General features: G+C 34.3%; 1 protein-coding gene across 5 annotated transcripts in view; it reads left to right on the top strand.

Moving 5' to 3' along the window:
* Position 1: 1 nt before the first annotated feature.
* Positions 2-16,944, top strand: part of Cept1 (choline/ethanolamine phosphotransferase 1) — a 37,264-nt gene continuing 20,321 nt past the window's right edge. For 2 of the 5 annotated variants that reach the window (XM_047520769.1, XM_047520778.1), the window contains exons 1-4: positions 2-102; positions 7,043-7,452; positions 13,531-13,678; positions 15,549-15,690. In XM_047520769.1, the coding sequence (XP_047376725.1) occupies positions 7,114-7,452; positions 13,531-13,678; positions 15,549-15,690 (629 nt within the window). In that variant the 5' untranslated portion in view covers positions 2-102; positions 7,043-7,113. Of the gene's footprint in view, positions 103-332; positions 592-1,644; positions 1,786-7,042; positions 7,453-13,530; positions 13,679-15,548; positions 15,691-16,944 lie in introns of those variants that run through there. The other 3 variants (XM_047520787.1, XM_047520805.1, XM_047520796.1) reach the window with 3 other exon arrangements.

Raw genomic sequence — 16,944 nt, 5'->3', positions numbered from 1 at the left:
ACGGCAATCGCGAAAGTGTCGTGAAAGTACTGCCGCCGATCAGTCATCCAGTCGGCAGGAGTCGGAGTTGTTATTTCTAGGGGTGTGCTTGTTGAGGTCGGGGTAAGACTGCGGGGATGGGTCTTGGGGAACCGGCTGGGAAGTGGAGGACTTAGTGGGAGGCGTTTCTCCCAGGAAGAGTGAAGAGAGGACTGGTTGCTTAGGGGTGGGCATTACGGTGTAGCTGCGGATGGACTCGCTGAGGCAAACGCCGTCTTCTTCCTCGAGCAGGGTGGCCTCGCGCGCGGGTTTGTGGGGAGGACGAGGGGCGACTGCTTGCCCCTTCGGGGGCTCAGGAGACTGAGGTGGCGGAGCGCGGGGGTGGGAGCCCGGGAGCTGTGTGGAAGCTGATGGTTGTGGGAACGAGAACCGCCTGGCCAACCCTGAGCAGGTCGAGGGCTGGGGCGCTGCCCGCGCAGAACCGACCTTGCCTGGCAGGTCCACACCCTCCTGCCCCGGTGCTGCCGAGTCCACAAACCGTGTGGCATCCTGTGCCGGGCTTGCCTTCACCTTGGAATGCGGTGGTGTTTCGTGGCTGGGCCTCGCTTCTTGGTCAGCAACTTTTCTAGAAATTTCAGCCCGTATTGACGAGCTCTGAGATTGCCAGCTAGGGTTTAATTTCAGCAATATTCTTGGAAGGAGAACGGACTGAAGGATTGCTGGTGTTTGCCAGTGTTCCCAGGAATGCTAAGATGAATGAGGTCTTTACGGTTAGCCTTGTTTGTGTTCTTGAACTCTGATGGCATTTTTGTGTCAATTTTTTTTTTTTTTTGCCGTTTTGCATCGTTGATGTCGGATGTATGATTTTGCTTGAAATCTTTTAGTTAGGCGAATTTCTTATAGTAGACAAATTCATAGTTGCTTTTTAACAATATTAATGTTTTATCTGAATGTAGTCAGAATATTTAGTTCCTACTGTCGAACTAGTAGGAATGTGTTCGAATACTTTGGTATTGGATTAACTGGCTCAAAAAACAACTTAGATTGTGATAAGGGTGTTTATAGTATTACCGATTTAGAACAGTTGGCTTTTGCATAAAATTCCAGGGATTGAAGTTCTGAAAGGATTTTTCTGCATATTTGTACTGTACTGAGAAATTAAAAGCTTATTGTACAACTTGTCATTACAACTCTTCTCTGCCGCTCATGTTAAGGACAGTTACATTTTATTGCATAGCAATTTATTTTCTAGGCTGCATATTTGTTCTTTAAGCTGGCTAAAGGTGCTGGCACTATTCTTTTTGAGAGTCATGTTGTGCTATCCTTTTGAGAGAATAGAAAAATATTCTATAAAATGCCAGACTTTGGCCCCCTGCTCCGGAAAGTTATTTCCTTTCTTAAGGAATGCAAGATTCCACTTAAGCAAAACACTAGATCCAAGTCGTTTTACATGTAGTATTTTTGCTTCCAAGTCTGCTGAAAAGGCTTTTGTTTCTGTAAACTTGGCTGTATCATTTGTTAAGTAATGCTGAATTTAATCCTTTCATCCTATTAGTTTTCTTTTACTTTATTCTTTTCTCCTTTCTTTTCTTATTCTTTATATTTGCCTCTTTTCCTAGTAGTACCAGCCATTAGTATTTTCTTTCTAGCAGTGCCATAAAGGTGGGAAGGAGTTATGTATTACCCAATTCCCTGTGAAAGGATTGTAAACATAATGCTGAATCAGTGCAGATCAAAACTTGGCACCCTTAGCTGTGGGGGGAGGAATGAAAATTCTGGAATTTCGCACAACAGGTTGGATATTGTGTAAGTTTACTTTGTGCTCTGCTCAGCTGTTGAAATTTTTTGGTTTTTATCTTTTGTCTTTTTTTTTTAATGTGATACTTGTCATGTACCCCACACTACAGTCACAGCAGAAATATGGTAGGCAGTTGCCATTAACCTCAACCCCTATAAGTACAATTGTTTCACATGATAGACTTTTTAAGACCCACAATTGTGTGTAATTTTAGTAAATGTATTCATTAAATATCTCTGATTATAATCTTGTACTTTTGTTGGACTTTAACATAAATATTCATGCATGTACAAAGAAAATGCTTTGTCAAACAATGTCTTCTCCTTTGGACTCCCAAAACAATTAGTTGGCATAATGTTATAATTTATCCATTTATAGGACTACACCTCCCACCTTTTGAGCTTCTTGAGAGGATGAAATAGTATATTTCAATCTTTCTATTTCCCCAGTATCTAGAACAACTAAGTGCTCATTAAATACTAGACGTATCATATTTGTTCGTTGTTCAGTATGTACTCACAAACTATTTAGTGCTAAGTATGGTACAGGATAGAGGGAAAAGAATGTTGACAAAACAGACATAGTCTCTGCACTCATGGAAATTACTAAGCAGTGTGTGTGTGGTGAGGGAAAGACCAGAAAAATTTTAAAAAGACAACAAATAGAAAATGTTCAAAGTGCATTAAGTGCTACCAAGAGTGCAGGGCTTTGTAGCCTTAGAGACAGTGGGAAGTTTTTTACACTTTAAAATATTCACTTTTATGATTTATGAAAACTATCCTCAGCTAACAATTAGGATGCATCCAAAATTGTAGGTTTCTTTGTAAACTCATTGATGGTTTTCCATGAAGTCAGAATAAAATCTCAGCTCTTTACCATAGTCTGTAAACCTCTGCATTGTCTGACTCTTCAAACTCCATTTGTCCATTCTTCCATCTGGTTTACTTCTGCCTAGCTATTGTGATTCCTCAGGTACTTGAACAAAATAAGCTCTTTTCTGCCTCAGGGCCCATTCCATTTTCTTGAACTATTCTTCCTCCTGCTCTTAAAACATTTCTTCTTTTCCTCTGTGTTTGGTATAAAAGTTACTTCCTCAGAGACTTTAGTCACTCTATGTAAAATATGTACTCCAACTATTTTCTGGCTCAGGACTTTGTCAATCGTAGAACCCATTACACCTTGCAATGTTATTGCTTGTTTACAAGTTTTCAGTTATTTCCCCACTGGAAAACGGAGCTGGGACCATATCTGTATTATTCACTGGATTCAGGCATTGGCTCAATGAATTTAGAACTTGGAATACATTTTCTCATAAAAAGTGGTTTGACTAGTGGATAATTTTTTTCTAGACTAGCTAGCAATAATTTATTTATTTTTTTTTACTTTTTTATTGTTTTAGTTCCTTGCACCTATAGTGAGGAAGGACATTTTCTTCTATCCTTCTGGGTACAGGCCTGACTCCATAAAAAAATTCTCAAGTGGTTAAAATAAGTTTTGTTATATTTGTACCTCCTTTCCACAGTTCCTTTCTCACCCTTTTTACTTTGTTGTCCATGTAGTGTCTTCCTTTTGTATCTGCTCCCTTGACATGCTTGTTTTTCATTTTGCTAAAGTTCAGAAGCACCTGTTTTTTCTGAGATGCTTTTCATGGCAATAGTCCCTGCCTCAGATATGATTGGAGAAAGAATGGAGTTAGACCTGTGGTAGTGTCCGTAACCTCTGTAGCTATTTACATGTGTTGAAAGTAAAGTGGCCATCTGTATGTCAAGGGCTACATGTATCTGAATTTATGTTTGCAGTGTTATTGCTAATACCTTCACAAGGACAGTGTTGCCAAATTGAAATGTTGGCAAGGAACACCTTCAAAAACTCATTGTCTCTTTCAAGTTTAAATTATATAATGATTGGATCTGCAGAGGTTTGTCAAAATGTCGATTTTTCTAAAAGAAAAGTAAAAGGTTAAAAGAAATCTAGGTCATGGAGGGGAAACTCAAAAGGAAAGTATCAGTTTGTCAACTAGTCCTGCCAAATGCTCAAACTTAAAACCATTAGGATCAATTGCTTGTAACTTGTTTCGTGCCAAAAGCAAGCTAGCATCTTCAAGATGTGTGAACTTTAATAATAGAAGAATGGAACACTGCAACAATAAAATTCAGATGGGGTTGACTCAACTTTTTATTCCTCTTTCAAGTGAAATTCTGTCAGAGCTGATTATACTTACCAAATATGAAAATGCATCATTCAATTTGATTAGAAAATATGGCTACTATAAAGCTGTTTTGGTGATTATTGGTCTATTTGCTCTCAAGCAATCTCATTACCATTTGTTTAACATTATACAGACACCACTTAAAGGTAGTTTTAATCAATAGCTTGGTGATACAGCTGTGAGGAAGAATTCTTATTTGAGAAGTTAGTTTGATTTGTCCTTTTGATTTGAATTTAAATATTTTTACTTTGGAGCATCTTGGTGGAATTGAAGCACTGATAATTTTTTTTGAGATTTTTGAAAATGTATTTAAGGAAGTTAGCTTGACTACAATGATTGTTTTCTGAGCCAAATGCTAAGATACGTGATTGACAGAAATGTTGGATGCCACCTTAGGTCATTAACAATGTTAAAATTTTGAAATTGGATATTTATGAGGATATGGGGAAAATGGCCTGATTCATATGTGACACCAGCATTTTTGTATCTACATGTCCAGCTCAGCCATGTCTTGTTGTCCCTCTGGCCTGTACTGCCATCATCTCCCAACTTCTCCAATCACTGGCCTTCGCTAGCCCTCATTTCATCCCTTAACCCAGTACAAGGTGGATCCTACCACTCTCAAGACCACCCTGTTAAGGCAGAATAAACCAGATCTTGTCATGGGGGAATGGGAGAAGAAGAAAAAGAAACTATCAACTGCATGTTTTGATACTAGATTAACAGATCTATTGAAATGTTCTAGATTCTGTATCACATTCTACATTCCCATACTGCATCACTTCTGGGAATTACATATTGCTTTCTAGATAATTTTTGACCAAAAGATCAAAATATAGCTCTCTTGGTCCAGTGTCACTACCCTTTTTGTTGTATGAAGATTATTCTTGGTTTTTTAAATCTTTTAGGGTTTCTGTTTCTCCTCCTACTCACTAACTATGGATTTCCCACACTTTTCTTTATTCTTTTGCTTTTCTCTCCAGAATTAATCCCTTTGAGACCTTTTCTATTTTCTAGTCTTTACTAGACTTTAGCTTCTAAGTAATGATGAAATTTTCATCTCTTACTCAAACTCTAGTGTTTTGATTTTTTTTTTTTTTTTCTTTCTTTTGCGGTGCTGGGGATTGAACTCAGGACCTTGTACTTGCAAGGCAAGCACTCTACCAACTGAGCTATCTCCGCAGCCCTAGTCTTTTGATTTTGTCTGAAATATCTCTACTTTAAAGTTGCAGGTATCAGCTGAGCGTGGGAGTGCATGCCTGTAGTCCCAGCTACTTGGGAGATTGAGGCAGGAGGATCATTCAAGCCCCAGAGTTTAAGGCCAACTTAGGCAAAATAGTAAGAGGCTTCAAAAAAAATATTTATTGGGCTGAGGGTTTAGCTCAATAATATAGCACTTGTCAAGCATGTGAGAAGCCTTTAGTTCCATGAGGTGGGGGGATTCCTAAAAATAATTGTTACATGTTGTATCTTCCAGCCCTACCCACTACCCTTCACCTCAGTTTCTCTGTTATCTCCCACCCCAAAAGTAAAAACATAACAAACTGATTTTCCTTTCTAATTTTCCCTTTTAAGAGCAGTACTACTGATCTCTAGCTGTTGATTCCTTTTTTCCTCTGCTTCACCTCTCATAGCTAATCCATAAATACTTTCTACTGATTTTTCCTTCCAAATAGAAATTACCTGTAAACTTGACTATCTTTTTCATATTTCCATTCTTACCCAGTTACTCTAGGCGCTTACCACTTAAAATCATTGAGGTCATCTGCTAATATTCTTTTTTTTCTTTTCTTTTCTTTTGGTACTAGGGATTGAACCCAGGGGCACTTAACCACTGAGCCACATCCCCAACCCATTTTGTTTTATTTTGAGTCAGGGTCCCACTAAGTTGTATAGGACCTCACTAAGTTGCTGAACCTGGCTTTGAACTCAATTCTCCCAACATCAGCCTCTAGAGCCACTGGGATCACAGGGTGAACCACTATGCCCAGCTTTGTGCTAATTTTTAGTTGTTCTCACTGCCTTCTCCATTCTGATGAATATATATATATATATATATATACACATATATATGTGTGTGTGTATGTGTGTAGATATATATATATATGTACTGTTAAACTTGAAGATATAATTATATGCTTATGCTGTTTAATTACTTGTAGTAAGTATATTATTATGAATCTTTTCTAAATCAAGAGCAAGGTCTTCAGGGCTTAAATTCAGTCTTTTATCAACAATCATATCAAGTAGATATGATTATCTGCTTATCTGGTTTTCCTACTACTTCCTCATTTCATCAGGTCATTCTGTTGATCAAATATATGGTATTGTCTTCTTAGAGTTAATTTTTTTCTTACTGTGTAGTCCATTTAGAATATCATCTGTATCCCTTTTCACCAATAATAAGTTTGTCTTTTGATTTAGCTTAAACAGAAACCCTGTATTCTTTTGAACACCACTTATAATCTGTGATAGGGACAAGTCAGTCAGTTTCACTGCCTTAGTTTCTTTTTCTGTAGAAATAAGGGTGATTAATAGTCCCTATCTTCTAAAGTTGTTATATATAAAGGTTAAACTAGTTAGCATATTAAAAGTGCTTGGATGTAGGTATAATGTAAGTTCTCAATATTAAATCTTAGCTAATATCATTAAATAAAAATTTAATTTAAGATCCATTTTAATCAAGTCATTCCTCTACTAATTTGCTAGCCTTGGAATCTCAGTTTCTATATTTAATATGAAGAGATTATTTCTAGCATTTGTTCTGTTACACTACTGAGGTAGAAAAAAAGTATGTGAGATGGAAAAAAAGATTGTGAGCTGCAAAGTTAGATGAGCTGTAAAGTAACATGAAACTGATGATTAAAAACCCCTTAATAATATTCACTTAAAAGTGAGAATATAAACCTTAAATAAGAACTATAACCAAAATTGGGCCACTGGTTTTCTGATTTCTCTTTGATATTATTCTATTAGTAGATTGTTTGTTTGTTTAATTTACTGATACTAATATAAATAGTGGCTAACAGATAAATCTTTTTTTTTCCCTCCCCCAGGTAAACACCAGCCACAAAAAACTACAAGACAAGGTTAATTGTTATTTCCAGATAAAAGAAAACCAAGATCCATGAGTGGACATCGGCCTGCAAGAAAACGATGTGTAGATTCTCACCCAGAGTCCCCCATGGGCTTTGGGCATATGAGTACTACAGGATGTGTATTAAATAAATTGTTTCAGTTACCTACACCACCATTGTCAAGACACCAACTAAAGCGGCTAGAAGAACACAGATATCAGAGTGCTGGACGGTCCCTGCTTGAACCCTTAATGCAAGGGTATTGGGAATGGCTAGTTGGAAGAGTTCCATCCTGGATTGCACCAAATCTCATCACCATCATTGGACTATCAATAAACATCTGTACAACTATTTTATTAGTCTTCTACTGCCCTACAGCTACAGAGCAGGTAAGAGGAATTTCTTACCAGTAAATAACATTTCTTATATCAGAAACATTGTAATAGGGATTTCTTGATCATTTTAAATGAAGATAAGATAATCATACAGCCATTTATAAATTATTTAAAAATATCTTGTCACACATACTGTAATAAAGCTCATAAGTACAACCTATTACATACACTAATGCTTATTAGAAACCAGAAGCAAGGGGTATACTCTGATACTAGTAGGTTAATTAAGGTTAGCAAGAAATTAACTTGTAAAATTTCATCTCTTTATAAAAGAGTTTTATGCTATTTTTTTTCAAATGTCTGAATAAAAATCTTAGTAAAGTTTAAAATGATCAAAGAGAAAAGTCTGGTATTTGAAATGTCATGACTGTAAACCAGTACTATCAAAAACATTTTTCTGTCCATTTCAGAGAGAATATTTGAATGTCCCTTTTCTCTTCCTATAAACGTGGCTGATAGACTTCAGATATATTTTCTTTTTCATGTCCTGCTCTGACTGCCATTAAGAAAGAAAGTCTGGTATTTTTCCAGACTGTACTTAAACCTTCTCAAATCCACATCTCTCTTCTGCTCTTAGTCTGTTATTCTCTATACCCTTTACTTGAAAACAAAACTAAAACTCTTCATCCAAATGGGTATATTGGTGTTTAGATTTCTTTTTTTAGTTTTCTTATCAAGAAGAAAACTAAGGTAGGTAGATGGAAAAGAATCAGAATCTACATCTGTTCTGCCTGATCAGTCTGAGGTTACTCAAGAACAAAACATGTAAAAGTGACTCTAAACTTCATGAAATCATAATGACCACAACATTCCTTATCTTGTTTTAGGCTTGAAGTAATTTTTTAAAGTAGATAATTCAGATGTTTTGCCCTTTGAGTTTAAGTTACTAAGATAAAGTTCCTTTATCTCTTAAAGTGAATGACTATTAAAGGTCACGGTTACCCATAAAGCATGTGATTTTTGTTTTCCAGATGCTTATTTTCTCCCACTTTGAATACCTTTATTTTAATTCTCTTACTATTCAAATATAGTTCATACAGATTATATGAATATATTTCTGATTTTCCTTCATTTTCTTAAGTATTTTCCTGTACCTCATTTAGGACACTTAAAATACAAAACCCAATATAATCATTTAAACCTGTCCTAGGATCCTTCATTGCATGTTCTTTGAGCTGTTCATCTGGAGCTTACTGAGTACCTGATGACTACTTCTGAAAGAATTTGGTCCAAATTTTACAAATCCTTATAGTAGAACAATAGGTAGTGGTATTGATTCCAACTAAAGCCCTCCAAATAGTCATAAGTTAGATCTAGGATGAGGATCAAAGGTAGATCAGTCAACCAGTAATTGTCATTTATTGAATACCCTAGAACCTACCAGGTTCCATGTTCCCCTATGATGCTTTTCTTTGTCCACTGTTCTTAAATTATTTGGAATTATTAGCGTAAGCCTAAAATTAAACTTTGGAGAGAGTTCCAGAATGGAACTGATCCCAGCAAACTTTTCAGAATTTTTCTAGGAAGAATCAACATACTGTTCAATACTCTACAAGGGATGGTAATGTCCTACAAAGGACATACCTGGATGCATTTATAGATGCATGCTAGAAATACTTGTTATGCTCAAATCAGAATGCATTAAAATAGGCCATGTCTGTGTTCTGTAACAGTTCTTTATCATCTCCGTGATCTTCAGTAAGTGTGTAAATAATTTAAGTCATGCTTTATCTTTCTAGATCTTAGTTTGTAATATTATAAAGAATTAAGAAAGATCATGTATTCTAGGGTGCTTAGCCTATAATGCTTAATAAATGGTAGACTGTTTTTGTTTAATTTAAAAAAGAATTCAAGTATATAACCTGTTCTTTCTCACAATCTCCCTTCCATTCCTGATTTCCTCTAATAATATATAACATATGAAGCCACGTATTCATGCAAGTTCTTATTTAATTTTTTATATTTTTGCTTATAAGCATTTTGAAGTCAAAAGGTTTTATAAATTTATAAAACTTCATTATGGCTGTAGTTCTTTTAGACCTTTTAACAGTAAATGATCAAGAAGATTTATGTCTACATGTACTAGGAATTCCCCATATTTTTTTTTGTGTGTGTATTGATTTTTTGTTAAAGATATCTGTCTTTTTGGTAGAAAAGGTCACATTTAATGGTTTTACCTTCCTAGTAGATAAGAAAAGAAAATGAGTTAGTTCCTACTAACAAATTCCTACATTTGCAGATTCCTGCAGTAGAAATGTAGACTATCAATATCTCCTTGATCTTTTTGTTACTAAGTATTTAAACTTCAGCTAGTAGTTTTGGTTTTAGTATGTTTGGTTTTGGATTTTTGTCTTATAGCTTGATGTATGTTAATATGCTTGAGTTTCCCTTGCCACATAAGACAAAGAATGTAGCGTTATCTGTTTTATGCACATGAAAACCAGAACTAAGCTATGTTATTTTCAGTAAGAGTTTTTTGAATTTAAATAGAACTTTTAGAATATAATTATAAGAATTTTTACTTAAATGCTGATTTGTTTTTGTTTTTATATGGCTAAGTTTAATGCTTTTGATTTAACTCATTAAAAAATAATTGTTAAATGATGCATGTTGGTGCACCTGTAATCCCAGTGACTCAGGAGGATTGCAAGGCTAACTTGGAAACTTAGTGAGACCCTATCTCAAAATAAGAGAAAAAGAACTGGGATGTAGCTCGTAGCAAAGTGCACCCCCCCCAGTACCAAAAAAATAAAATTAAAAAATTAAAAAATAAAACTTACTAGATTTTTTTTTAATAGAAAAATGAAAAGAAAATAAAAATGCCACATTGCCCATAATCTCACTGCATGGTTAATTTCTACTGACTTTAAAAAGGGGAGGAGAAAATTACATAGCATAATTCAAATACAGAAAGATATAAACAAAAACATAATCTTCTCTTTTTACTTGCATTTCCTTCCTTTCCACCAGTTCTTCTAAACATAACAATGTTTGACAATTGTTTGGTGTTTCCTTTCAGGAAGAAAAAAAAAAATCTCCTACCAACATATGTATATTTTTGTAAGTGTATAAATCCTTAAACAATTTCAAAAGTTTGGTAAAACCATGTTTCTAATTTTTCACCTGAATTGACTCACATAAGAATATCTGCAAGATTTTGTAAATTGCGTTTATTCCATATCTTCCTGTCAGGGTTAATGATATCCTGGCTCAGATGTGTTCTTTTGTTCATTCAGTATCTTTCCCAGGTTTTTGACTGAGACCATATAGACCAAGAAGCATATAAGTATTAGATTAGTATACTATGGATTTTTAGTTAAGAAAAGAAAATCCAAAAATGAGAAAGTTTTATTCTTTTTTATATGTATGGGTATTATTGTCTTCTAGGATTGTGTATTCACACAGTTGAAGTTATTTGTGTCCCCTAGTAACATTTTTTTAAAATTTCTTTTTATTCTAATTAGTTATATATGACAGTAGAATGCATTTTGACACATCATACATAGATGGAGTATAACTCCTCAATCTTGTGGTTGTACATGATGTAGCATCACACTGGTTCTGTAATCATATATGTACACAGGGTAATAATGTCCAATTTATTCTACTATTCTTTCTAACTCCAGAACCACTCCCCTCCCTTCACTCCCCTCTGCCTAATCCAAAGTACCTCTGTTCTTTTCTAGCCACCCCCATTGTGAATTAGCATCTGCGTATCAGAGAAAACATTTGGACTTTGGTTTTTTGGGGATTGGTTTATCTTGTTTAGCATGATATTCTCCAGCTCCATCCATTTACCTGCAAATGCCATAATTTCATTCTTTAAAGCTGAGTAATATTCCCTTGTGTGTGTGTGTGTGTGTGTGTGTGTGTGTATATATATATATATATATATATATATATATATATATGCACACACCACATTTTCTTTATCCATTCATCTGTTGAAAGGCACCTAGTTTGGTTCCATAGTCTAGCTATTGTGAGTTGAGATACTACAAACACTGTTGTGGCTGCATCACTATAGTATGCTGATTTTAAGTCCTTTGGGTATAAACCGAGGAGTGGGATAGCTGAATCAAATGGGGTTCCATCCCAAGTTTTCTGAGGAATCTCCATACCACTTTCTATAATGGTTGCACCAATTTGCAGTCCTACCAGCAGTGTATGAGTGTACCTTTCCCCTCATATCCTCGCCAACATTTTTTGTTGCTTGTATTCTTAATAACTGCCATTCTGACTAGAGTGAGTTGAAATCTTAAAGTAGTTCTGATTTACAGTTCTCTAATTGCTAGAGATGTTGAACATTTTTTCATATATTTGTTGATCAATTGTATTTCTTCTTCTGTGAAGTGTCTGTTCAGTTCCTTTTTTGCCCCATTAAAATCCTGTGCTTAGACATAACTTTCTAGTCAGTCCCTTAAAACAGCTATCTAATAGAATGTTTTGAGGCGGTGGGAGTGTTCTGTGTATCTTTGGTCCAGTATGGCAGCCATAGCCTCATGTGGCTATTGAGAATTTGAAATATGTCTAGTGTAACTTAAGAACTGAATGTTAAATTTCATTTAATTTAACTAAAATAGTTATACATGACTGATGGCTAATGTATAGGACTGTACAGCCCTGGGGAGTTATAGGATTACTTTAGGAGCAAGAAGCAGTAGACCTAAAGTCCAGAAGAGGGATTAATTAGGATTAATTGCCCATTTCAGATCCTGTAGTACAGTGTGGTTGTATAACTATAATTATTGCTTTCAGGGTTTGAAACTCTAGCTTAAGGGAAGTACATACTATGGACCTTTTAATAGCCTTACGTTTTAATAATCTAAACCGATCTCTTTCATAAAGAAACCCCTTTGCAGTACAGAATATGCTAAATATTATTTGCAGCTCTAAGTGTTAATACTCACAGTATAACTGATAACCAGTATTTAAGAAGATACCTATGATTACAAAAATTTTTTCATGGCCTAAACATGAGAAAATAGTGAAAAGTATTGTAAAACATTCTTCCACATTCTTAGATAACGTAAACAAATAGATGCCCTCTTTTAAACGCATAATATTTAAATTCAATACCAGCAGTTCAATTTCTGAGAAAAGAGAAACTATTCCTTGAAAATCTGACTATAAATATTTGAAAAATAATGTTCTGAGCACTCTACAATAGATCCATCATTTCCCTAGTGTTGGTTCATGAACCATTGAAGAAATATGTTTAAAAATAATTTACCTGCCCAAGTAAACGTGCAAAATATCATTATATTGTTTCCCCTTTTGCGTATTCACAGTATGTATTCCAACTAGGAGTTGGAAAAAGTTCTGCAGTAGGGAAATCTGTTTAACATTGTTTAACCCAGTGTTTCCCACATGAGTTAATATTAAATATCTTGAAAGATACAACTTGGGAAAAACTGTACTAGATTATTCAACAATTTACTCTTTGACTCTTAGAATCTAAATATTGGGAGGACTCCAGTGAAAGAAATCTCATGGATTTCTATAAAATGTTTCAGAAGTACAGTTGACTGTCCCTGGGTATCCACAGGGAACTGGTTCTATGACCTCCCTGCAGAGAGCAAAATCTGCAGATACTTAAATCCCTCATATAAAATGTAGTGTTCACAGATAACCTATGCATATCTACCTATATGCTTTAAGTCATCTGTACATTACTTATAATACCTAATACAATGCCAGTCTATGTAAATAGTTGTTACACTGTATTGTTTAAGGAATAATGAAAAGTCAGTACATAGTACAAACGGTTTTTTATACTGAATATTATAGAGCCTCATATGGTTGATTCCATGAATGTGGAACCCCAGGGATATGGAGGATCCCATATAATTAACTAGCATCTGTTTAAGCACACCTAAAAGCAGGGAATTTAATCCTAACAATCCTAATTATTTCATTACGTTCTTAATTATGTGGCACTTCTATCTTCTGTAACTTCAAACAGTAGTACTTTCTCTAGAGAATGAAAATATAATGTCTGCTGGTAAAAAGGTGGTAACCAAACATAGTAACTAATTTGTCTGAATACTCTTGCTCTTATTTATTTCACAGGCACCTCTGTGGGCGTATATTGCTTGTGCATGTGGCCTTTTCATTTACCAGTCTTTGGATGCTATAGATGGGAAACAGGCAAGAAGAACCAATAGTAGTTCTCCTTTGGGAGAACTTTTTGATCATGGTTGTGATTCATTATCAACAGGTATGGTTGCTTTTTTAATGTTAATGATTAGTAACTGATAAAAACAGTTTGATAAATAGTTTCAGGATAAAAAAAGAGTTTATTTGGTTATCAGAATAAGTTATTTTTAATTAAATTTTAGGGTTTTTCAAGACTATGTACCTGATTCATATTTGTTCTTTATTGGCAATATGGGAAATTTAGAAATTAAGGTCATTTATTTTTAACCTTAAGTATGATTTTTGGCATCTTTTTGAAGTTTTAGGGCATAATTGTCATTATAAAAAAAATCTCATGAATTATAGATGAGAGCACAGTAGTGGGAGACTTGTAATTTGTGATCTTTATAATTAAATGAATCTTAGACATATAAATTACTTTCTAGTCTTGGATTATAGCAGCAGGCCATATAGCACATTTCGTAGAGGGCCAGCCCCTCATGCTGGAGACCCGGGTTTGAGTCCCTGGCACTCTGGGCTTCTGGAAATAACAAACAAACGAATCCTAGTCTTGGATTATAAATATGTGATGGGGCTTGGATAAAAAGAGTAGGTTGAATGAGGCTGGAGATCTAATGTGCAATATGAAGACTATAGTTAATAACAGTGTATATTGAAATTTTGCTAAAAGTAGATTTAGGCATGCCTACATGAAATAAAAAGGAAACTATGAAAGGTGATGAATAAGTTAATTTGTTTAACAGTAGTAATCATTTCACTACATACATGCATACCAAAACAGCCTATTGTGTACCTTAAATATATACAATTTTTTTAAAAGACTAGGAAAAATACAGTAAAGTACTGTATATGAATTACTGGGCAATATGTCTTTAGTGTTACAGTGTTTTCAAGTAATATTTTAGTATGATTTTTAGAGGGAAAAATTTTGTTTGCTTGGGTTTGTTTTCTATTTTTTTGTTGTTTTTATTTTTTTGTTTTGTGATTTTTTTTTTTTTTTTTTTTTTTTGGCAGTGCTGGGGATCAAACCCAGGACCTGGTGCATGCTAGGCAAGCTCTGTGCTATTGAACTATACCCCTAGTATCCCCGTCTTCTTGACAGGAAGTTTTCCTCCTTATTTAATTTAGTTCCATAGTTGTTCTCTTATCATTTGGCATGGCATTAAAAAGGAAACAAAAGCCCTTGTTGACTTTACCTCCTGAATTCAGGTTTGTAAATGTAGATACATGTCAAGATGGATCACCAGTTTATCCTGACACCAACTTTCTTAGTAGAGAAGGAAAAGAAACTAAGCTCTTATAACTTCTAAGAGTCAGGTCAAGAAAAATTTAAAAAACAAAAAACAAAAACTTTGTCTGAATAAAAGCTAGCTGAATATCTTGAAAGGCTATTACAATTTAACCATGTGACTGCAGAATACCAGTATCCTGTTTTTTATTGAAAATGACAATCGTTTTTGCATTATAGTTTGAATTCTAAACTTATAGGAATATTTTTTTTTCTATGTATGTCACCTATGATATCTGCTAAATAAGAAAAGACAGTTATCAATCTGAAGCGAGTACATCCCTTGGGGTTTGTTGTTGTTGTTTGTTTATTCATATTTGATTTCTTTTGGACTGCTTTGAACTTTTTTCTGCTTATTGTAGTACCACTAAGTTGAGAGAATATTCAAAAAATACCAAAGTATTTTAGTTGCTTTCAAGAACTTTGGTTCCACTAAGTGATTTAGTGAAAAAAGAAACTGAAATTATGAGATAAAAGGGGATGTAAAAGATTATATTCTACTTTTCCTGTTATCATCAATTACTGAGAGTAGACAGTACATTCACAGCATATCTTTGTTTTGTCTCTTCTAAAATCATTTCCAGCTTGGTTATTGTTCGTTATTTATTTTGTCCAGTTTTCATTGTGATTTTTCTTTCTGCAGTTTTTGTTGTTCTTGGAACTTGTATTGCGGTACAACTTGGGACGAATCCTGATTGGATGTTTTTTTGTTGTTTTGCTGGGACGTTCATGTTCTATTGTGCACACTGGCAAACATATGTTTCTGGAACATTACGATTTGGGATGTAAGTACTTAATGACAATTTCGTTTTCACTTTCAGATATGGAGAATGGGTTGCTTATAGGTATTTGAGGAATTGATCAAATCACTAAATTAGTTTAATAAACTATTGTAGCTAATAGACTCTGTCATATGTCCCCCTTTTACTCTTTTTAAAAGGAAATATCAGAAACCACCCCCAACCAGGAAGGATTTCTAAAACAATATGAAATTATGCTTTAAAAAGCATAGTTGAAAGCAATATGAAAAACAATGGCCCTTTTCACTTGTTTCCATTTGTCTTCCTAGACAAATTCACTTTTCCCCCTAATGCTATTCACCTTACTCAATGTTTTATTTTGATATATAAAAATATTTTCAGGAAAGATAAGATAGTTTCTGAGAGCAAAGAGCAATTTTCATCTCTAAATTTCATAGCTTAGTTTTTTCCCCACATTATTTTATTTATGAATCTGTAGAAATCTAAACTCTTAATAATTCAGTTGACATGACCACACCATATAGTTTATTATTGACAACAAAAATATCAGATTTTAAAAATTAAATATAAACATCTTTTAAACTCCTAAAGGAAGAGTATCTATTGAAGAGTACTTTTCCATAAGTATTAATGAGTAAACCAGTCTTAGAACTTTGTTAAGGATGACACTCACCCATTGTTTTTTAATTAAGTATCACAGATCCTATTGACACCATTTAAGTTATTCTTTCTTTTTTCATGGCATAGGATTCAGAGAAAAAACTTGAGAAGAGACTGTATACTTCATGAAATATCAAAATAAAAATATCTGATGGCAGATAACAAGAGAACATCTTAGTCTCAAAGATAAATCATTAATAGATTTTTTAAAAATTTTAGATCCTGGGCTGAGGTTGTGGCTCAGCGGTAGAGTGCTTGCCTGGCATTTGTGAGGCACTGAGTTCGATTCTCAGCACCACATATGAATAAATGAATAAAATAAAGGTCTATCAACATCTAAAGTTTAAAAAAAAAAATTTAGATCCTTAGTAAACTTAGTTTTTTAGATCTTGCAAAAAATGACAACATGTAGAAATTCACTTGTTTACTACAAATTCTGATGTTTTTTTTCCCTAAATTTATTTATTAAGCTTAACATGTCCTTATGGCAATAACGTAATAATTGCTAATCCTTTGGATGTTAACTATTTAAAAGAAATATCTTGGAATGATTTTGAAATTAAGGGGCCTAGAGAATGTGTTTAAGACCCATCTTAAGGTGGAACCCTTATTATTAAA

The sequence above is a fragment of the Sciurus carolinensis genome, chromosome 1 (assembly GCF_902686445.1).
Source record: "Sciurus carolinensis chromosome 1, mSciCar1.2, whole genome shotgun sequence".
NCBI classification, from domain to species: domain Eukaryota; kingdom Metazoa; phylum Chordata; class Mammalia; order Rodentia; family Sciuridae; genus Sciurus; species Sciurus carolinensis.
This window is presented reverse-complemented; position numbering and strand designations above follow the sequence as displayed.